General features: G+C 42.5%; 1 protein-coding gene across 1 annotated transcript; it reads right to left on the reverse strand.

The window, feature by feature from the left end:
* Window positions 1-326: 326 nt before the first annotated feature.
* Window positions 327-22,237, reverse strand: Tnfsf13b (TNF superfamily member 13b; the record flags this gene model as incomplete). The annotated part of the gene is made up of 6 exons (XM_090342451.1): window positions 327-1,072; window positions 5,028-5,178; window positions 5,267-5,379; window positions 15,257-15,313; window positions 21,878-21,965; window positions 22,040-22,237. Coding segments are annotated over 6 exons (720 nt in total), but the record flags the coding sequence as incomplete, so codon positions are not given.
* Between the last annotated feature and the right edge of the window lie 1,180 nt (window positions 22,238-23,417).

Consider the following 23,417-nt stretch of genomic DNA (forward strand, 5'->3'; position numbering starts at 1 on the left):
ACTATAAAAATACTTATCTGTATATACAACAGAAGAAATTCTTCCATCCCACAAACAAAGATGCCTGGATACACTTAGATATAAAAATTGCAAGATGTGCTAAACTAAAAAATAATTAAATATTATATGGATCCTACTTTCAGTCTACTGATTTAATATTGAACTTTCAATGTGCTTACAGTAAACTTATAGCAGTAATAAAAACATAAACTTTTAATTATTTTTATGTACCTGATGAAAAATTAAATGATTAAGTGAAAAGAGGATTGTTATTTGCCATGAAATGAGAAAATGAATCCTAATAGTACATATACATGGGTAGAAACTTTTTTTTTTTGCCCATCCTGGGGCTTGGACTTAGGGCCTGAGCATTGTTCAAGGCTAGCTCAGTACCACTTGAGCCACTTGAACCATTTCTGGCTTTTTCTGTGTATGTGGTACTGAGGAATTGAACCCAGGTCTTCATGCATGCTAGGCAAGTACTCTACCACTAGGCAACACTGCCTGCCATATTAAGAAACTTTTTTTTTCAGAAACTTTTAATGTAGGATGATTACAGTTTCTTATTCCTGTTTGTTCTGATTGAACAGTGGCAGTAATTGTACTTGCAAGTACAATGTTTCCACATTTTGAAGACATCCTGATTGCTCTTTGAACTGTTTTCTTCCTCCAAAAAAATCATCTAGGATTGAAGTGTTGTATACAGATTCATAGAGAAATGTCTTCTTAATTCTGCCTCTTGGAATATCAGCACTGTTTCTTATAATTCACATGACACTCTTTGGCTGAGTGTGTCTGTTAAATTTCCTGTTTTGGATCCGTTTGAGCAAACCAAAACAAATAGCACACAGAAAAGGCCATGGTTACTACATTTTTCCCCTTTTGGTAGTTCCAGTCAGACGTTTCCCTCTTAGGTACAGAGAGAGACAGGGAGGGGCCACACAGGCGGAGTAAACAGGTCACAGCAGTTTCAGAGCTCCAAAGAAGGTTCCGTCCCCATCCAGTGATATCTGTGCATTCTCCCGGGGGATTGCAAGTTGAAGTTCATCTCCCTCTTCCAGTTTTGCGATGCCTGGGAAAGAGGGGTTCAAGGGCTGTTCAGTGATTGTTCGCTTAAAGAAAAAAGGATAATGAAAAGGCATCTAACCTAGTTACCACTCTGAAAAATAAAGCAAATACCAGATAAACTGATAAAATAGGTTTACCATCTCCTGTTTATAAAAAGAGATTCTCTAAGGGATTCAAATAACAAAGCTAAAAACTAAATACATCATACCATGCTTCTTCTTCTTTTTTTGTCATTCATAGGGCTTGAACTCTGAGTTTGGGCACTGATCCTGAGCTATTCAGCTCAAGACAATCGCCCTACCCACTTGAACCACAGCACCACTTCTGGTTTTCTGGTGGTAAATTGGGGATAAGAGTCTCATGGACTTTTGTGCCTGGGCTGGCTTTGAATAGCAATCCTCAGATCTCCGCCTCCTGAATAGCTAGGATTACAGGCGGGAGCCATCGCGTTCGGCTCATACCATGCTTCTTGATAGACTATTATATAATGGGAGGTGAGTTGTGTTTAATTTTATTGAATAAATATAATAATGCTGACAAATAAAAATGTACATATAGTCTCACCAGAGAGTCCTAATCACACTTTACAGTATGAGTTTAAAGGATAAATATTACCAGGTGTAAAATAACAAATTATTTATTACCATAGTTTTTCTGTAGAGTCCAGATCGTCTGTCTTTGAGCTACCTTCAATAATTTAGATTTCCTTACATCGCCACATTTGTCTTTATAATCTCAAGTACCACAAAAACAAGCTCCTAAAAAAGGAAGTATTTATCTGTGGGTGCCTAACAGTCAGTGGAATATTTTGCGAATTTGGAGAGTAAAATACAGTTCAGAGACTACATTTGGTGAGTTAGGGAACCACTGGCCACACCTCTAAAAAAGAGGATACAGGGAAGAGAAGGAGTAAAGAAATGAACAAACAATTAGTATCTGACTTATCAGGACGCATAACTAACAATTTAAAAGGGTGTAGTACTGTCTCATTAAGAGACAATAACGATTTATGTTCCTGAACACAGTGATATTAAGGCCTCTCCTGTCCTAAGCTGGGCACACTCAGGCTGCCTCAGACATGAATGGAACCTCCACAGTGGGTGTCAGTCACCCTTCCAGGCAGGCAGAGAGCAGGGAACGGCAAGAATGGCAGTGTTTTCCTGTCTTCAAGATGCTTGCTATTGGAACATGCTAACTCCATGACAAACACTGTATAATTCCTGAAATCAACAAAGCATTTCAATATCAGCAGCTTGGGTAGTCAATAAAGATTTCTTAATTAGGATTTATTTATTGAATAGATTTGTCTTTACCATGCCAATTTAAACTTATTGACTAAAGATCATGGAACATTAAGCAATAGTAACTTTTATATTCATAGCCAGGGGCCAGTGTCTCACACCTGCAACCTTATTATAGGAAATTAGGTTTCAAAGGAAGCTCAGGAGAAAAGTCCATGAGAAATTATCTCCAAAATAAGCAGCCAAAAATGGATGAGAGGTGAGGCTCAAGTGGTAGAGCACCAATCAAGCAAAGAAGTAAGACTGATGCCCTGAGTTCAAACTCCGAATATACAAATAAGGGGAAAATATACAAATATACAAAATATACAAATAAGGGGAAAAATAAGTTAGTGTGAATATACTATAGGGTTTTTTTTAATCCAATAGTAAGGTATTGGGCTTTTCAATGCTTCCAGCTTATCATAATCAGTTGAAACTTTTTCTACACTAAGCACATTTAATTCATTATTAAAATAATAAGTAAGATGCACTTGTTGGTATAAAGTAGTTCCTTAGTCACATATACTTGAATCTGTTCGGATAATTTTTAGTTCATTTGATGTACTTGTGTATAACAAGGTAGCTTGAAAGTGATTTTAAACAAAATTTTTCCCACACCGATAAAAACTTCCAACTTGAAACTTCTTAAGACAATGGGTCTCTCACCTATCAACTCTCAGGTGTTCATATGGAGAAATACATTTAGAACTGGGGTAACTCCTCAAATAACGAAGGCACCCAGAAAACCAGGCAGAACATGTCTAAGAATGCCGAGATAACAACAGGGGACAGCAAAGCTCGTGAGGGTGACTCGTAAAACTCTATGTACTGAGGAATAAGCACATAATGAGCCAGAGTGTCTTGACTGGCTCTAAATGTTTTGCAATATAAAATGCTGATCAGTGCTGGACACAGAGAAGGGTTTTATGGAAATTAGGAACTTGTGATTTATCAGACTTCCTCATTCCCCTTCTCCAAGCCAGTCAGCTCCCCATCTAGGATGACGTCGACTGAGTTACTGTGAATTAGCTTCCTTTGGTTCTAACTGGTCTGTTGGGCATCTGTGAACTTCTTTGAAATACTTGAGTATGATTTCCCAATGCTGGGCTCTACACTGCCATTTGCCAAAACTGTTTCCAGCTGAAGGCTTTCCATCAGGTTCAGATAACTTTGACAAGATCTCTAGAGAGGAATAAATACCTCCAATGCGAATACAGTTTTTAAACCTATCCCTGATCAATCTGGAGCTATCCTGTAAAATAAAACGAACAAAACGTTAGCTATTGGAGCCCTATAGGAATGGAATTCATACAGCCTTCCTTCCTTCCCTGAACCTCTGCTCTGTTCCTGAGCTGAAAGGCAGGGTTTCTCTTTGACTTGCAGGATCCAGAGGCATCTGTGAAGTGCCCATATCCACTGGAGGTCACTGTCTGAAAGTGAGAGGAAGCCCCTGGGAAGCTGCCCCCTTCATACCCTGATGCTCCAGGCTTGACAAAGTTTCTTCGTTCACAACATGTAGGATTTTGGTGGCTTCCATTATGAAGCTGAATTGACCTGTGTAAATCAAACCCTGGTACCCCTAGAGAGGTGACACTGTAGCTGGGCAATCTAGAAGACATTAGGCAATGTCTTTCTGTCTCAGAGGCTTCCTAAAATAAGCAGATTAAATGAGTGACAGAAAGCAGCTTGGTAGGTGGTGATTGTCTGTGATTGTTAGAAATTGAAATTATTGTTTCTTTTGTAATAGATACTTTTTTTTTTTGCCAGTCCTGGGCTTGAGCTCAGGGCCTGAGCACTGTCCTTGGACTTTCTCAAGGCTAGAGCTCTACCACTTGAGCCTCAGCACCACTTCCGGCTTTTTTCTATGTATGTGGTACCAAGGAATCGAACCCGGGTCTTCATGCATGCTAGGCAAGCACTTTAACCACTAGGCCAAACTCCCGGCCCCTGTAATAGATACTTTTTTTTTTTGCCAGACTGGCACTTGATGAGTCAGGGCCTGCACTCTGCCCTTGGACACTTTTTGCTCAAGGTTAGCACTCTGCCATTTGAGCCACGGCACCATTTCTGGCTTTTTCCGCTGTGTGTGGTAGTGACAAATTGAACCCAGGGCTTTGTGCATGCAAGGCAAGCACTCTACCACTATTAAAGGGGCCATACTCCCAGACCCTTTAATATTTTTGACATGTTAAAGGAGTTTGAAACCAGGGACTGGTACTAGCTAGTTTCACACTTTACCACTTGAATCATTTTTTTCAGTTCTAAATTAATACTTTTTTTTCAATTGGCTGTGGTTTTTGTTTATTTGTTTTATTTTATAGTATTGGATACTGAATTCAGGGCCAGGTAAGGTGAAAGGGAGGGTTCTCTAACTGTTGTTATAAATAATGGAAGAGAATGTATCTTTCCATTGCTGCCAAGGTAAAATTGGATAAAATGACGACTTTCCTAATTTACAAAAAATGGTATACTTAGTGGCAATCTTTCGAATTTTTGCAATTGAAACAGGCTAGCTCACTGATTGTGATTAAAAAGTGTAATATATAGTGAGGGAGAACTTTTTTTGCCTATTTGTACTCTAAGGCCCTAATCTTTCCTTGCCTCCACCGTTCAGCCACATGCTTCCATACACTCTATCTTCATTCCCAAAAAGCAGATATAAGAACTCCTATTTACCAGCTGAATAACAGGAATTGTTGGGTAGTGTTTCAGGCATATTCTGAATGCATCGGAACAAAGTCACCAGGCTCAGCTCATCCCCAAAGACATGGACTTTTTTCCTCTGTATTAGATGCCCCATGGCAAAAGTGCTATCAGTGTACAAAACCTGGGAAACAAACCAAGGAACACTGTCAGAAGCTGGCACAGAATGGATGGGGCTGGAATGTGGAGGCAGAATTCAGGGTTAGACTTACCTGACCATAAATGAAGAAGTAACCCGTTTCCTTCACTACTATTTTATTCTCCTTTTCTTCTAGGGCTCTGCCTCTTTTAAAGCTGAGTATCCATGGAACAAATGTGTAAGACCCTACAAATGAAGAGAATTATTCATGAGAAAGCAAACTGAGAAATGTAATTTCCACCTCTACTTAGAGGCTAAATGAAAGTAGAAACTTGGAAGAGAAATTCATACAAAGAGGAAAATCAGACAAATTACAATCTTCTCGTCTGTTTTCTTTCACTGTTTATTATGCTCCTGGACAAGTACAGAAGTCCAGGAACCAGCATTCTGGGTGAATGTATACTTTTTTTTATGGTTCTGCACATCAGCTCTTTTATGAAAGACTGGTCAGTATGGGAGAGCTTGAAGTAAAGAATGGACAAAAATCTCTCGAACACATTAGTAGAGAATTTTCTCTGTTTACTTGAGAAGGGTGATTATGTGAAGCTTAGAAAAAGTATTAAAAAAACTCCTCTAGGAGTAAACACACTGTATTAAATATGTAAGGTCTTATCTACGTGGGTTTGATTACAGAAACTAATAAAGTATTCTCTAAATAATAAAAAAAAAACTTCCTCTCAATCTTGCAACAGAACAAAACTCACCAGGGAAGTCACTGAGACATAAAATTTTTTTTGCCAGTCTTGGGCTTGAGCTCAGGGCCTGAGCACTGTCCTTGGACTTTCTCAAGGCTAGAGCTCTACCACTTGAGCCTCAGCACCATTTCCGGCTTTTTTCTACGTATGTGGTACCGAAGAATCGAACCCAGGTCTTCATGCATGCTAGGGAAGCACGCTACCACTAGGCCAAACTCCCGGCCCTAAGACATAAATTTTAGTTCAGGGAATGTCACCGAGAACTTTACGATAGTAATCACTCATGTTCAAATTCAAGTGGTGTCTATTCTTTACATTATTTCTCAGCGTTTGCTCAGAGCTGGATGAAGGAGTAGTCAGAAAGCAGCCACCGAGTGAATGGGCAAGGGTTACCAAAATCAATGCTGCTACGACAACATAAACATTTCCTTTTATGAACTGGATTTCTCCCAGCTATGTTACTTAAACAATGGTGTGATGATGAACTCAATGCTAGGGACTGGGAGATTTGAGGAGATGCTAAAAATGATGTAAATAAGTAAATCGAAATTTAGAGATGTGGATAGAAAAGGGGAATCAAATAACAAAATCCTCACAGTCTAAATAATTGTTTAAAATATTCCCGTTTAATGAATGATTATTACCGATGTATGTCTTGAACTTTTACTTTGGCTATATTACTTGACTACGCTGACTGTGGGGTGGGTTAGCACTGATGTGCAAGTGACTCTGTGATATTCTCACTGATTTCATCTCCTATCTACAAACCCTGAAGGAGAATTGCTGAGTTTGAGGCAGCTCTGTTTTTATTTTTTAATTTTTGTCAGTCATGGGGCTTGAAATCAGGCCTGGGCACTGTCCCAGAGCTCTTCAGCTCAAGGCTACCGCCCTACCCCTTGAGCCACAGCCCTACTTCCTCTGTTTTTAAGGACTTTCATACTATTTTGTGTCATGTCTGTACTCATGGACCCATGCCAAATATAATTTTTGTAAGATGCATATAAAAGAAAAGCCAGGGCCGGGAGTTTTGCCTAGTGGTTAAAGTGCTTGCCTAGCATGCATGAAGACCCGGGTTCGATTCCTCAATACCACATACATAGAAAAAAGCCAGAAGTGATGCTGAGGCTCAAGTGGTAGAGCGCTAGCCTTGAGAAAGTCCGAGGACAGTGCTCAGGCCCTGAGCTCAAGCCCAGGACTGGCAAAAAAAAAAAAAAAGAAAAAAACAAAAGCCATACATTTTCTTAAGATTTCTAAAGAATTAAAGAACTCTAGGTGAAAAATAAAGTACACTGCACTTTAAGTTCAAATTATAATGGAGGGAGCCAAAAAAATAGAATGGAAGAAAGACAGCCTCTTCAACAAGTTGTGCTGGCAGAACTGGTTAAGCACATGCAGAAAACTAAAGTTGGATCCTTCTTTGTCACCCTGCACTAGAATTAACTCCAAATGGATCAAAGACCTCAAGGTAAAAGCTGACACACTGAAAACTTTACAGGAAGGAATAGGAGATACACTAGGCCTCCTTGGCACAGGTTGAAACTTTCTTAATAAGGACCAAGAATCACAACAAATCAGAGAAAGGCTGGATAAGTGGGACTGCTTTAAACTGCGAGCTTTTGTATGGCAAAGGACATAGCTAGTAAATTAATTAGGAAGCCTACAGAGTGGGAGAAGATCTTCACCAACCATACAGTGGACAAAGGCCTCATATCTAAAATATATCAACAGCTCAAAAAATTGAATCACTCCAAAACTAATCTCCTAAGTAACAACCATCCCATTAAAAGATGGGCCAAAGACTTAAAGAGAGTCTTCTCTGAAGAAGAAACAAAAATGGCCTATAGACACACGAAGAAATGTTCAACATCTCTGGTCATAAAAGAAATGCAAATCAGAACAACTCTAAGATTCCACCTCACTCCAGTTAGAATGGCCAGGATCAGGAAAACGAATGACAACAGATGCTGGAGGGGATGTGGCCAGGAGGGATCACTACTACACTGTTGGTGGGAGTGCAAACTCTTTCAACCACTATGGAAAGCAGTATGGCAGTTCCTCAAAAGGCTATCCAGCAATTCCACTACTTGGCATTTACCCAACCATCCAGAAACAAGGGCATACTAAATCCACTAGCACAACAATGTTCATTGCAGCACTATTCACCATAGCAAAGATATGGAACCAACCTAGATGTCCCTCAGTTGATGAGTGGATCAACAAGTTGTGGTATTCGTACACAATGGAATTCTATGCAGCTGCCAGAAAGAACGACATCGCCCCATTTGTTAGGAAATGGAAAGACTTAGAAACAATCATATTAAGTGAAGTAAGCCAGACTCAAAGGAACTTAGGCTCAATGGTTTCCCTCATTTGTCATAATCAGTAGAAACCTTGGGCTCTACTAGCAGAGATCTGTAATAGAGCAAAATCTTGATACATAAGGCCATACAGTATGAAGCTAATTGAAAGGACCTCCAGGATATTGAAACAAAAGCCATATAATGAATGATTGTTGTCCTTAATGTACTATGTTATCTCATCTCCTTTGCTGTCCCTTGGGTATCTCATATTGTTACAGTATCTCACTTTGTTATCTGATATATTGAATTTATTTGTATTTGGTTATTTGAAATTTGATAGGGAAGGGGGAAAACCAAGACAGGTGGGGAGGGCTGGGGGTGAGAGTAATGGGTACCAAGACATGTGAAGGGGTATCAATGTATGTGCATTAATGCACCTTCTATCTGGCAAATATCATGTAATCCTTTTATTAATTACAATAAAAATTTAAAAAAACAATAAAACAAAACAAAAATTATAATGGACAAAATGTTTTAAGCAACTTCCAAGTCACAATACCCTAGGAAAGGATGAAGATTGGGGGGAAAGGAGACCAGGAAGCTAAAGGGTGAAAGAGCCTAGAGACCTCCCTGGTCTCGCATATGTCTGCGTTCCCTCCCAAGAGCCACCCATCCCTGTCTCCCCTTAGGTGAAGGTTGTCCCTGTGTTCTTTTCTTAAAGAAGAGCTTGGGGAAGGTTTCCTCCAGCCAAGATTGTCTCCAAAGTGAAGATCTCCCCAGGGTTTTACAGAAAAAGCCATCAGCACACCAGACACTGTCACACCATTATACACAGGAAATGCAAGCACATGTCTCTCTGCTCACATACAATGTGATCCCAGTGTCCTGATGCAAAAACATAGTGTGTAATTTCATTTAAGTGCGATTCCATGGCCAAGACACTTTTAAGTATTGACTGCTAAAACCAATGAAGAAGAATAATTAATGTAATGGTGATTGTTGTAAATACAAGCTTGGGACATTGGCATGAATAATACCAAAATTCATTGTTTCTGTGAATGCAGTTAGCAAAACTGGAAGCATTGAATAATAACGAGTATGGGAATGGAAAATGTGAGAGTCTATTAGGGCTTAACTGATTATGTACATACTGCATATATATGTGGGAAACACGGTATGAAACCCCTTTGAAAGATTCCCATGCACTTAAAAATGACAGGAATTAAATTTGGTCCTGTCAAAAGGCTAGGTTCTAGCAGGTGGAGAAAAGACAAAGGGTAAAGTGTGGGGGGGGGGATAATCAGAATGCATTATGTACTAGGGCACTGGCAGCTCAGACCTGTGATCCTGGCTACTCAGAAGGCTGAGATCTGAGCCAGTCTAGGCTGACAAATACAAGAGACTCGTCTCCAATTAACTAGAAGGCTGGCACTGAAGGCATGGCTCGGGACAAAGCATCAACCGTAAGGGAAGAAGTCTAATGAGAACAAGCCCCTGGGCTCAAGCTCCAATTCCACATGTACACACCACACACACACACACACACACACACACACACACACACACACACATTTATGTGTGTGTATATATATATATATATATATATATGCACAGCAATTGGGCATTGAGGCTGGTACAGATTCGTCTGGAAAGGGGAGGGGGATGAGTGAGAGTGATGCAGAGGGGAGTCCGATCAAGGTGCACTGTATGTGACCGTAACATGTCAAAATGAAGCCCCCTTGTACAACACACTGATGCTAATAAAAGAAGATGGGAAAAGATAAGGCTGATTTTGTGCTCTTTTTCCACTAAGACAATATGTAACTCACATTCATTCTTAGAGATCAAGGATTGTTTACTTTGGGTTCACTACAATTTCCGTGGGATTTAAAGTGATGACTAGTCACAGGGGGTGTACAGCAAAACTCTTGTGCGTGTGTGTGTGTGTGTGTTGAACTGAATTCAAGGCCATCCATAAAAGCACAGAGAACCTAGGCACCTTGAGTCACGTGTGTAATCTGTTACTAAGCGGCGGAGCACTAGTCCTGAGTGGAAAAAGCCAAGTAAAAGTTCAGAGTCCTGAGTTCAAATCTCATTACCAAATGGGAACAAGAAACAGGAACAAAAACGAAAGAATCCTCTTGTGTTGTCAGGCCACGCCATTTCTGAGAAGAAAGCTTGCTCTTTCTCAGTTTTCCTCTAAAATATTCAAGTAAACAAAAAATAAACTGAGAATTTGTTTAACCAGCCACCATCTATGTGTAAAAATCAAAGGGAAGAGTGTTAATTTGAGCACTTAATGAACGTTCTCATTAGCTCATTTGAACATAACATAGAATAAGACTCAGGCAAGTAGCAAATAAGAAGAGAATCGGAGCCATAGGCCTTGTTGTGATGAGTGAATATAGCCATCAATAAAGCCAGCACCAAAACACATGCCATCATAATAAGGTGGGGTTTATACAATAACAATATTGGGAATTAAGGGGCAAGGTATGTTGATAAGTCATCATTTGTAACAGCTGAGGCTCAAACAGATATGAATTGACAGAGCACATAATAGAAATAGAAATATTTGATTGTACATAAATAAATACAAGATATCATCTTGTTTTCCAAAAATCTATCACAAAGAATAGAAAAGATAAAAAAATGTTTAAAAGAAAAAATTGTTAATTTTCTATTAGACTAAAGAATCAATCGATACTGTCTAACCATTATAGATGCCAATATGACATTGTGAAAAATACAAGAAAGCTCGAAGGCTTTATCCCTTCACTAAATCAATAAGCTGGCAACACCAAATAAAATCAACTTTTTTAATGTGTGCACACTAATTAAAATTTAGAGTAACCAAGATAATGTGCATGCGTGTGTGCGCGTGTGTGTTTCCACTTTGTTTTGGTTTTTTGTCAGTTGTTGGGCTTGGACTCTGGGCCTGGTTGCTGTCCCTGAGCTCTTCAGCTCAAGGTTACTACCCTACCCCTTGGGCCACAGTTTTCTAGCGGTTAATTGGAGATAAGAGTCTCATAGACTTTAGTGCCCGGTCTGGCTTTGAACCATGATTCTCAGATCTCAGCCTCTTAAGTAGTTAGGATTACAGGCGTGAGCCACCCTACCTGGCAAGATAATGTTTAGTGAGAAAGAGCAGCAGCAAGAAGGAATTCTCCAAACCGTCAGCAGTGATGGAGAAAATAACCAGGGTGCGGGCTGGCAGCTCCCTTGTCAGTGAGCACAGCATGGAGGGCTGACCCGTTGCTGTAAACCATGAGGAGGAGGCCGAGGGGGGAGGCACTGAAAGGCACCGCACATCCAGAGGCTCTGAGTGCGATGAACCAGCCCAAGTCCAGCTTCGTGCTCAACGAGGTGCTGAGTGCACGCTAGCCTTACAGCTCCGGCTGATGGCAGGCTTGATGCAAGGCGAAGGTGAGGACTGAGGCAGAGCCACAGGCCACGTGGCCATCTTTGAAGGAATGCCACAGCACAGAGCCAGGCTGCAAACCAGAAAGTGCTGATGTGAAGAAAATAAAAATGCGGACTAAAGAGTAGAAGTATTCTATCCGTCCGTCTTTAAGATGGTAGAGCAAAGTCTTCAGTGGTCAGCTAGAACAGGGACACAGACCTCACGGAATGTCACTCACCAAATAACCAGCTGCAGCCTACGACAATAAGCAACGAAAAAGTCTGCAGAAGTGTGTACGTGGGTCTGCCAGAATTTCCACATCGTGATTCCAAACATCTGATTTTCCACAGAAGATTGTGAAGCCAATAAACAAGACAATGACTGTGATGACTGGCATGAGAAACTGTTTCAATGAGTACAAGCTGTCTTCACTGAGATCCACCTATCTCCCGGGTAAAATGCCCTTGTGTGGTAACAGGTGAATACTATTCAAAGGTTTTGCAGATACTCACAAGCTGCTCCAGGCCTCTGAAAGGTCCAGGAAATGGGGCCAGCAGCATCCCGAGCCCGTAAGATAGACGCCCCACACTGCATGCACACGGGGGTGGACTGGATGGAGAATTCCATCTATTTTTTTTTCTGTGTCAAGATGTATAAAATCTTTTCTCATTATTCTTTATCCCTTAGGGCATTCTTCTGGCTTTATTTTCATTCTTAGGAAATAGTCTGATTCCTTTTAAAAGTTGCAAGCATGATTTAGGAGAAAGTAGAGCAGTAAGCAATCATGGATTTTCTAATGGTTTTCTTCAGTACTTCTTTGACATTTATGAGAATTAAAGTTACACAGGAAAGCACAGATGCCAAGCAGTGTCCTAAGGAATGATGAGAAGGCCAACCCACATTCTTTATCTGCACTCCATGCTTCTCCTCATTCCTACAGCCCTAGTTTAATCTGCTGGTAATCTCAGACTCCCACTCTGGGATTTACAGTCAGAAATTCCCTGCTCCTCCCATCATAAAGTTACTGCAGATACTTCAATTCATCACTCCACAGTTCACGTGGTGTGGCCTATTTCCTTTTTCTGTTTTCTCCAACCAGAGAGTAAATGCCAACACCATAACAATTAAACCTGTTATCCTATACTCTCACTAGGACCCCATAGGGATTGAACCGGCCTGTGCTGTCTCTCAACACATGTAAAATGCACGAAGACATCACATACTCCCCTCTAGCACACTTTCGCGTATTAATTACTTTGTAATATCTGAAGCTGTTGTATATTAGCAATTCCGTAGTCTGACATTCAAAAATTTATTTGGCTCTGAATCTCTTATTTCTAGAGTCATTTCTTTGGATTCATTTTAGAGGCTGTGCTTTGTTTGGAAAATGGTATTGAAAGTTTATCCTCTGTTGTTGCTATATCTCACTTGGGTGCATTTACTTGCTTGTTTGAATAGGGGAGAGAAGAGGTAAAACAAAGGACAAAGGATAAACCAGTGTAACAAACAATGTTCACAAGACAATATGTTGGAAATGACCTCTACAATTTAGGAGGGAAAGTGGGAGAAAAACATGGGAAAAGGTAACAATGTTCAAGAAGTAATGTACCTACTACCTTACGAGTGTTAACTGCAACCCCTCACCACTATGCTAATAAAAAATAAATGTATAAAAAGAAAGAAAATTAATTCTGCACAAAACCTTGGTTCAGAAAACATTTAGTCATCTAGGGTTAAATCTACAGAAAGCTTTAAGAAACTGAAAATCAAGCTAGGAATATAGGAATGAGAAAATAATCAATAATCAAGTAATAATTTGATGTTGGAGAATTATAAAAATGTTTTTTGCAATCCCATTTATCCAATCTTTCTTTGCTTTGAAAAACATGTACTTAGGAAGCTTCTGCCTATGCTCAGGAATGCTAGGGGTCCTTCCTATAATAATTTCATGGTTTGTTGCCTTATATTGAGGTCTTTGATTCACTCTGAATTTATTCCCTTGCAAGATGATATATTAGGGTCTAGCTTCAGTTTTCTGCATGTGGATAGCCAATTTTACAAGCACTAGTTAAAGAGGCTGTCTGTCTTCCAGCCTGTGTTTTGGTGTCCTTATCAAATGGGATTGAATCAAATTTACAGGTTTCTACATGGTAAATGACATAGTTGTCAAGCTAAATAGAAAGCCCAAAGACAAGAGATTTTTACTACCTATGTCAGGCAAGTGCTTAACATCTGAAATATACTTATAGCTCAAAAGATTAACCTCCCCCCAAAAAAATAAACTCTCAAAGAAACAACTTAATTAATTAATGAATGGGTTAATGACTAAAGATAGGCATCTCAGAAGATGAAGTAAGAATGACGAATAGACACATGAAGAAAAATGGTCAGTATCTCTGGTCACAAAGGACATGCGAATCAAAACAATATTGAGATTCCACTTCATCCCAGTTAGCAATGCACCTTTTATCTGACAAATATAATGTAACCCTCCTATTAATTACAAAAAATACATTTAAAAATACAAAATACAGAAAAAAAGAATGGCCAATATCAGGAAAACTATCAATAACAGATGCTCTCATGGATGTGGACTGAAGGGAAAAGCAGTATGTAAAGCAGTGTGGAGGTTTCTCTCAAAAGTAAACCTAGCACTGCCTTTGACCCTGTAATTCCTGGGCTTTTATCCAATAGAACCCAAACAAGGCCACACTCAAGCTACCGGCACAGCCATTCCACATAGCTAGAATGCACCTATAAATCTACAAAGAAACATACTGGGCAGTTTAGAAAAACATACTGGGACATGATGAATTATACAGGGCTCTGGACAGTCACACGAGTGAGAGCCAAGCAGGATATTCTTAGGAGACATGAAAGCGCACTACCTGTGCGCAGCGGAGCATATAAAATACCATGTATCCAGATGAATCAAAGGAAACAATCGTTTTGTGGCTGTTACTGTTTTTCTTTTCTTTTCTTTGGTCCTGTTTGTTTCTCTATCTTTGGGACTGCAAAAAGAGGCACAGAAATGGAAGGACAGGGAGTGAGCAATGACGCTCACTGGACCACTATGTTGAGAATGAACTATTCATCCGCAAGTGGAGACAGGAGGGAAAAACTGGGAGAAACCAAGGGAGGGAGGACTGGGGTTCAAGAAATGCACTCACCACCTGACTCACGGAACTATAACCCCTCTGCCCAGCACCTTAACAAAACAATCAAAAATCCATGAAAAAGAAAAACAGTACGATTTGCTCAGGCTCACTTTTACCAGATAACGTTTCTACAACCAAATCCAAGAGTAGTCATGTGTGTGAAGACCATCCTGTATCCCTGCAGGAGCCAAAATTACTTCGAATAGAAGTTCTAACACTTATGATTAGGAGTATCGTTATTGAAACTTTATAAATGTAGTGGCTGGCTGCTAATTCTGTTTATCACATTCTCACAAGTTGAACTACTTATTCCCTAGTCCTTGCGAGTCATTTAAATGTTGCTGTGTCACAGCTGGTTGCGAGAAGTTTTGAGGCAGAAGACTAGGATATAGTAGTAACATAATGGTGGACTTGACATGCATGCAAGTCCTACTGGGCAGAGTCCTGGGCGGCGAGGGCACTGGTGGGTGGGGGACCCTGGGAGGTGGAGGGAGAGGCTGGCATTACCTTTGCGGATAGTTGGCATGTCACTGTCGGCAATCAGCTGCAGGCAGTCTTGAGAGACTGAAAAGCAAAACACAATTTAGTTCCTCGGGGAACTAAGGTGATAAGACACAAGTCTGTGAGCTCATTTTCTCACAAATGCTAAACAATGATACTTTTTACCTTGCTTGCATGCTGTTATTCCAGTTATGAAATAAGCCTATTTAATTATAGATAGATAGATAGATAGATAGATAGATAGATAGATAGATAGATAGATAGATTTGAAAACCCAGTAAACTTTTGAAAGCTTTATCTGCCATTGAGATGGGTAAAGATACCATCGCACCACTGAATCTAATTCACATTGACTCCTACGACTGTGTAGAAAACAGATTTAGTCCTTTGGTCTTTCAAGTCTACCAAATGCATAATAAACATTGTCAGATCATTCAAAACAGTGTAGTGGGGCAGAGGGGTTGTACCTAATTAAATAATGATGAACTGAATACACCCATTGCACACCTGAAACACTGCTATTGAATATACAACTTCTGCAACCACTTAAAACATAAACACTGTTTAGCACGTATTAGACATGTAAACTGTAAGCAATTTAGGTTCGGTATGCATTGTCTATCTGCCTTTATCTTCCAAGCCTCAGAAACTGAGGACAAGGAAGCCTGGACACCCAGCTGAGGGCTTCAGCATTATTAGAAATGAATCAGTATTTAAGTCATATCTGTTTCACTCGGAAGCCCAAGGCAAGCTTTGTGGCAAGATATTTGAAGGAGAGCGAGACCTTATTCAAAAGGAACACGAGCTTTTTGTCAGGCTGCACATCTGAAAAGGCTTCCCGGAAACATCAATTCACAACATATGCCACAGGTGAAGGACTTCAGAAGATGCTCAAGGGAGAAAGTAATGATGGAATAAAGAAAATGCCCTAGAACTTTCTAGTGCAGATGCAGCAAGGGAAAAATAAAGCACTTCGTGTCTGCAAAAATGCATAGCCTAAATCTAGCTTGTTTATTGTAACTAATGAACAAGCATAGGTTCTCATACTGCCTAACAAGCATTTTATTTAGAGTCAGAGGAGCACTTTATACGCACACTTATGTTTTTAAAGGGGGGAGCAGAACTACTGGGATAATTTATAAACTCAGTGTTTAACTGAACATTTCTAAAATGTATGTTCAGAATAACACAGTACTATTTACAATTCTGAATCTGAGAGAGAGACAATTGCATAAGAAAGTCTGTTGAGAAATGTCCCCGGAAAATAACATTTTCTTTACAAATTACTTTGTGAATCTGATCCTTTTAATTGCAGCAGAAATAATGATGGTTCTGAAACTTAAGTAGTTAAGAAACAAATACATAAGATACACTGTATTTCTGCAACACATTTCGTTCTACCCTGTGGGTCCTTTTTCTTTTAGCGTGAAACAAATATCACACATATGCCAAGGATAAAATGGGATTAATTGGTTCAGGAGTGTTTTCCTGTTACATTGGAGAGCAGAAGCTGTGTGCTGGTTGTTCACATCTGAAATTCTACCTACTCAGGGAGGTGAGACCTAAGATTCTTGGTTTGAGGCCAGCCTGGACAGACAGATACTTGAGACTCTTATTTCCAATTAACCAGCAAAAAGATGGAACTGGAGGCATGGCTTGAGTAGAACAACATCAGTCATGAATGAAAATGTCAAGTGAGATCAAGAGGACCTGAGTTAAAGCCCCAGTACTGGCACAAAAAAAAACAAAAAAAGCCAATCTATGAGTGATCAAAGAGCTACAATAAGCATTGTTAATAAAACTAATCGATGAAATAATTGTAATTTCATTTTTTCTATACTCTAAAGCAAATATATTTCTTAATGGCTTAATTTTTTACCAGTCCTGGGGCTTGAACGCAAATCCTGGGCGCTATGCCTGAGCTTCTTTAGTACAGCCTAGCAGTCTATCACTTGAGCCCCACATCTGGCCTTTTCTGTGCATGTGGACTGAGGAATCTAACCCAGGGCTTCCTGCATGCTGGGCAAGCACTCCAGCACTAAGCCACATTCCAAGTCCCTTCTTAATGGCTTATAAATTCCAATTGACCGACGAAGGAAAAATATGTAAAGGTACCTGAGTGGATCAATAAGCTGTTTAAGTTTGGTAGTAAACACTCTGAAATAACTCACCTAAGAGTTTCTGAAGGTGCATATCTTTAAATTCTCAGAAATGAATTAAATTTAGGTGAATGTTCAAAGCAAAGTCATCATGATCATTTGTAAAGAAGTGGTATTAGGTAATATTTTCAGAGCAACATAACTTCAGGTATTTTTTTCAGTTGAGACTATCTTCCCATTTATTTACTGATGGGGTTAAAAATGATTTTTTTGGCCATGATGAGTTATTTGGCAATTTTCTAAATCATGGATTTCCCCACATTTCTGTGTATTACACTGTAATCAAAGCTGACCTTCTGAAACACATTAAGCTTAATAAAATTTTAATTTGACACAAAAAATAAATTAAGAAAAGCCAAAGTGGAGCCAACTTGCTAACTTTTAAAATTAAATAAGAGCCCAGTGTGCTTTTGGGAAGACTGGAACATGCTCAAGTCCATCTGTTTACTCTCTGTTGCCAAAAACAGATATTTTATTCCAATTAAACACTAACGTGTCTGAAATGGATGCAGCCAGCTAATGGATGAAGGCATAGACACTTTTAAAGGAAACAAACAATCTAAGGCTCTTGAGTCTTCAAATAAATAAGACAACTAGAAAGATAACAAAAATAAAAATCTGTGTCTAGATGTAAGCTATGTAGACTTTTCCCTATTCCAAAGACAGAATGTACTGGTCAGAAAACGGGAAAGATCTTTATGCTTCAGACAGCTTTCTTGGATTCATAGATATTAATTGTAGAGTCGAGATAGATCTACTGAAAAGATAGTAGGTTGAACATTTAAGTCAAGTTCAATGTTAAGGCCTGGTAGACCCACCTGTCTCCAAAATTCTTATCTTCAAACAGCTATCTTGGATCTGCGGATGTTATGATATTTACTATGTGTTATGCATGCACATATGATTATATATGCATATACTATGAATTTTGCATGCATACTTATATACAAATAATACATACATAGTGATATAAGTAATACATACTTGTGTACACATCAGATATATTCATGTCACATAGACACATATATATTATGTTACATGTATAATCATTATTTCTATATTAAAAGTTGGTTTAAAAAGTCTACTTATGTGAAGTAAGCCAGACTCAAAGAAACATGGGCTCAGTGGTTTCCCTCATTTGTCATAATCAGTAGAAACCTTGGGCTCTCCTAGCAGAGAGTTACAATACAATAAAACCTAGATACATAAGGCCATATAGGATGAGTCTAAATGAAAGGACCTCTAGGATATAGAAACAAAAGCCATATAATGAGTGATTGTTGTCCTTAATGTACTATGTTATCTCTCATCTCTTTTGCTGTGCTTTGGTTATCTCATATTGTTACAGTATTTCACCTTGTTATCTGATATATTGGATATATGTGTATTTGGTTATTTGAAAACAGATAGGGAAGGGGGACAAAATGAGGGGCAGGCGTGGGGGGAGGGAAATGGGGACCAAGAAATGTGAAGGGTATCAATGTATGTGAAGTAATGCACCTTCTATCTGGTGAATATAATGTAACCCTTCTATTAATTACAGTAAAAATATGAAAAAAGTCTACTTATGGCGGTGAGTATAAATCAGATGTAGAATCTAAGTAATTTTTGTTTGCTCTGTGAGAATTCTCTTACCAGCTGTCTACAAATTACAAACTATATTGCAGATGAATTTTCATTCCTCTATAAGATTTGCATGCTGTAACAGCACTTGAATGTAAAAGAGGCAAATAGGAGGGAAATTTCAAAGTATCAGTATGGGGTATTTGGCAAATTGTGACTTACGTAAATATTCATTTAAACTCTATTTTTCTTTTTTTCCCCCTAATATCTGCTGAAATGCACTCGTTCAAATGGAGGTTAAAATTAAGGTTAATTTTGATCACTAGCTAGAAGCAAGATAATAGTTGCCTGGAAAATTAAAGATAGTTGAAGACTACATACCATACTAGAGAATGAAGCCCTTTATTAAAAAAAGGGGGGGAGCGCAAGAGTTTGGCCTAGTGGTAGAGTGCTTGCCTAGCATGCATGAAGACCCAGGTTCAATTCCTCGGTACCACATACATAGCAAAAAGCCAGAAGTGGTGCTGAGGCTCAAGTGGTAGAGCTCTAGCCTTGAGAAAGTCTAAGGACTGTGGTCAGGCCCTGAGTTCAAGCCCCACGACTGACAAAAAAAAAGTAGCCAGGTGTAGTGGCTCAAGCCTTTGGTCCCAGCTACTCAGGTGGCTGAGATCTGAGGATCAAGGTTCAAAGGCAACTCAAGCACAAAAGGACCTGAGACTCTTATTTCCAATTTGCATCTAGAAAAATGGGAAGTGGGGCTTGACTCAAGGGTAGGGTGGTAACCTTGAGCTGAAGAGCTCAGGGACAGCACCCAGACCCAGAATTCAAGACCCATGACCCACAAAAAGTAAAAAAAAAAAAATAAAAATAAAAATAAAAATTAAAAATGTGCTGAAGGGATGTTTTTTATTTAAAGCCAATGAACAGAATAATAAATCAATACAAAAAATGGTCTCAAACAGACCCAAATTACATAAGAAACTTAATGTAATAAATTTTCCAGATGAAGAAGTTGGTGAAAATCATTTAATACAATTTGCTGTAGACAGTAGTCTAGAAGGGGGGAAGAAAGAAAGAAAGGAAGAAAGAGGAAGTTAATGCCAGTATAAAATGACTCACACTAACACCAGAAAGATTCCTGATTTAAAATCAAACAAAACAGTCATAAAATGGTCAAAGTAGCCGGAAATACAGCAAACTAAAAGATCATGGGCAAATATATTTTTAATAAGGGGTTAGAGAAAGTCAAAGGAAAACATGGGAAAATCTGTGCACAAGGGTTTTCAAAGGGACAAAATTCTGAAAAAAAATTATAAACATGCCTAATTAGAGGTGTCTTCAAAATTATGAAAAGTAAGATAATGAAAAGTTAGAAATAAAAATTAGCAGACAAAATTAGAAGTAATCAAAATATGCACAAAAATATCGGGCTTTGGTGGTTCTCGCCTGTAATCCTAGCTATACAGGAGGCTGAGATCTATGGTTCTTGGTTTGAAGTCAGCCTAGACAGAAAGTCTGTGAGCCTCTGCTTGTGAAGGAATTATTTGGTAAATAGCAAAAAAGGAAGAGAGAAGGAAAGAAAAGAGGGAGGGAAGGAGAGAGGGAGAAGGAAAGAACAGAAAGAGAAAACAGAAGATGAAAGCTGAGCTGTGTGGCCCAAGGGGTAGAGCACTGGCCTTGAGCAGAAAAGGAGAGGGACAGCACCCAGGACCCGGGCTGGCACACACAAAGCCGAAAGGTATTCATTATTACCAGTGCCACCTTCCAAGGGTAAAATGAAGTGGAGACTCTATAACTGCACAGCCAGCCAGAACAGAAACTGAATAACAAAGCTGTAGCAAGAAGGTGGACGAAAACCTTCACCAGAACATGGCCACGTGGCTTGGGGCAGTGCCCAGGCCCAGAGTTCAAGCCCCATGACCGACGGGGGGTTGGGAAAAAGTGGGGGTACACTGCATTTTATCTTATAAATGACATTCAAAACTCTTGAGAAAACACAAGGATAGCACATGTATTCTCTTTAGTGCGGAATAGCTCACAGTATAGAAATGATACCAAATACGAATTCACCAGAAACAAGCCACGCACACGCGCGCGCGTGCGTGCACACACACGCGTGTATATCCCATACCACGGAAGAAATAAAACTTGTCACGTTAAAGCTTAGTTAAGGGAAGCACCGGGGAGAAGGACGAGTAGACGGATGGCGTGCTGCAGCATGGTGACGCCTGTGGCGCAGTGGCTGTCCGCGTCGTGGAGACGAGATGGAACGCACACTACACCCCTGGCGTGCAGAGGGGATTTTTAAATGAGCACCGGCTCCGGGCGGGCCGTGGACAGGGCCGGCGCCCGGCCACCCGAGCCCCTGGGGTGCGCAAACCCCGGCCAGCCGGCCGCTCCCTGCCCAGCCCAAACCTGCGCTGCCTGTTCCAGATGCTCAGGAAAGGAAGCCGGGCCGGGGACCGCGGAGGAGCGGGGGGTGGGTGGCATCGAACCCTCGGCGGACACCCGGGTCCAGCGCGGGCCGAGCCGAAGGTCTCCGATCGCGGGGCATGGCCGGCGCCCACACCCCCGAGGGCGCCCGGGCCCTGGGAGGGCCGGTGCGCTGGCGGGCCGCGGGAGCGTGGGCACGGACGCGCGTGTTCCGGCCCCGCGGGCGTGTGCGCACCTGTGCGCGCGCGCGCGCCGCGCCATCTCCACGGCCGCGCAGTGCCCTCCGCGGGACCCGCGCTCGCCGGCGCCCGGGGCTCCTTTCCGGCCGCTCCCTGTCTCCCCACGCCGGGGACGGAGCTGCAAAGCCGCCGCTGGCTTGGGAGGCCAGCAAAGACCTCCGTCCCCCAGGCCCGCCGAGCTCAGCGCCGCGGCCCCGCCACCCCGGGCTCCCGACGCGCCGCCCCAGACTCACCGGGCTCCTCGGCCCCGTCCAGGGCGCGCTTCGGCCGGGCACTCCGGCTGGCGTTGCTCCGTCCCGCCGCCGCCAGGGCCACGCTCGCCTGGAACAGAGGAAGCTCCGGTTACGCACGGGCGTCGGGGCGGCGGCCCGGCTCGATCCGCCGCCGCCCCCCGCGCGACCTCCACTCACCCCCGGCCGGTTGGCGGCCGCGCGCTGCAGGTCCGCCCGCAGGCGCCGCAGCTCCCCGTGCAGGGCGGCCACGCGGTAGACGGACAGCAGCGCCAGGGCGGCCGCCAGCAGCGCCAGCAACACGGCGGCCGCCAGCAGCTTCTCCCCGCGGGAGAGCCGGGCGCGCGCCGCCCCCCGGGGCGAAAGGATGCCGGCGCCCCGCCGCCCCATCGCGCCGGGGTCTCAGCGCCCGAGCCCAGGCGTGGCCGCTCCCCCCACCCCGTGCCGGCCTGCGCCCTGCAGCGTGGGACGCGGAGGAGCCGCGAGCGCCGGGGCCGCCGGCTCTTCTCCTGCCCCGCGCGACCGTGCGGGGCCCGGGGCGCGGCGCGGCGGGCCGGGCTCTGGCCCTCCCGCCTCGCTCCTCGCGGCCCCGGAGCATGGCCGGCCGCCCGCGGCGCAGAGCTTTCCCTGGCGCTCGCCATCCGTGGATTGCTCAATCCGCCTTCCTCATTTCACTTTCAGTTCTTGTCAGGCTTTCCACGCCGTCTCGAGGCGTCCACGCCGCACCCTCGAGGCCTGCGCCCTCCCTCGAGGAGACCGGGCGCGGGACGAAGTGGATCGAGGTGGCTGGAGGCTCCGACCCCCAGGCTGGCCCGAGAGGCGCCTGTGCCCTCCCCCCCCCACCCCCCCCCCCCCCGCTTCACCTCCACTGGCCCGGCACCCTGGGGCCCCGTGTTCAGTGGGTTCCACTCGAGCCTCCAGGGTCCACCCCGGGGGCTTCCCGCTGGCGTCTGCGCTTGGACGTGGCGGCGCGGGGTGCACCCTGAGCGTGCTGGCTGCCACCCAGTGCCCTTCTCTCCAGCCCCGTTCCACACAGACAGATGCTTCTGCAGTGGCAATCCGTGTCTTCTGTCTGCTTCTGGGGACCAGACCTCTTGGTGACACGGAGCCCCCTCTGAAAGAGGAATGGTGAGCTCATAGGAAGGTGGCACCAGCCTTCCTCAGAGCACATCCACTCTGTCGTTCCCCGACATCCACAGCACCCGAAGGACAAGTACAAGATTGCCAACCGACAGCCAGGGCTGCAGCAGACGTTGTCACACCGCGGGATTCCAGTGGACACCGGCCTCAGTATGCATGGTCACTGGGTGTCACTGCGGGCCCTCATCTCATCTACAGAGTAAACACATCAGATTGAGTCACTTTCACCCACCTGGACTGTATATTTCCCCTTCACTTCTGCAGGTATTGAAGGCCTTTGAAAGCCATGTTGTTAACCTCCTCACCCCCACAGAAGGGGTAATCTTCTCGGGGTAATCTTCTTCCACAAGTACATGTGCAAACTCATTTTCACGAGACGTCACTCAGTCCCATTTTCTTGTCT

Source organism: Megascapheus bottae, chromosome 11 (genome assembly GCF_031878675.1).
Source record: "Megascapheus bottae isolate mThoBot1 chromosome 11, mThoBot2.hap1, whole genome shotgun sequence".
In the NCBI taxonomy this organism is placed as follows: domain Eukaryota; kingdom Metazoa; phylum Chordata; class Mammalia; order Rodentia; family Geomyidae; genus Megascapheus; species Megascapheus bottae.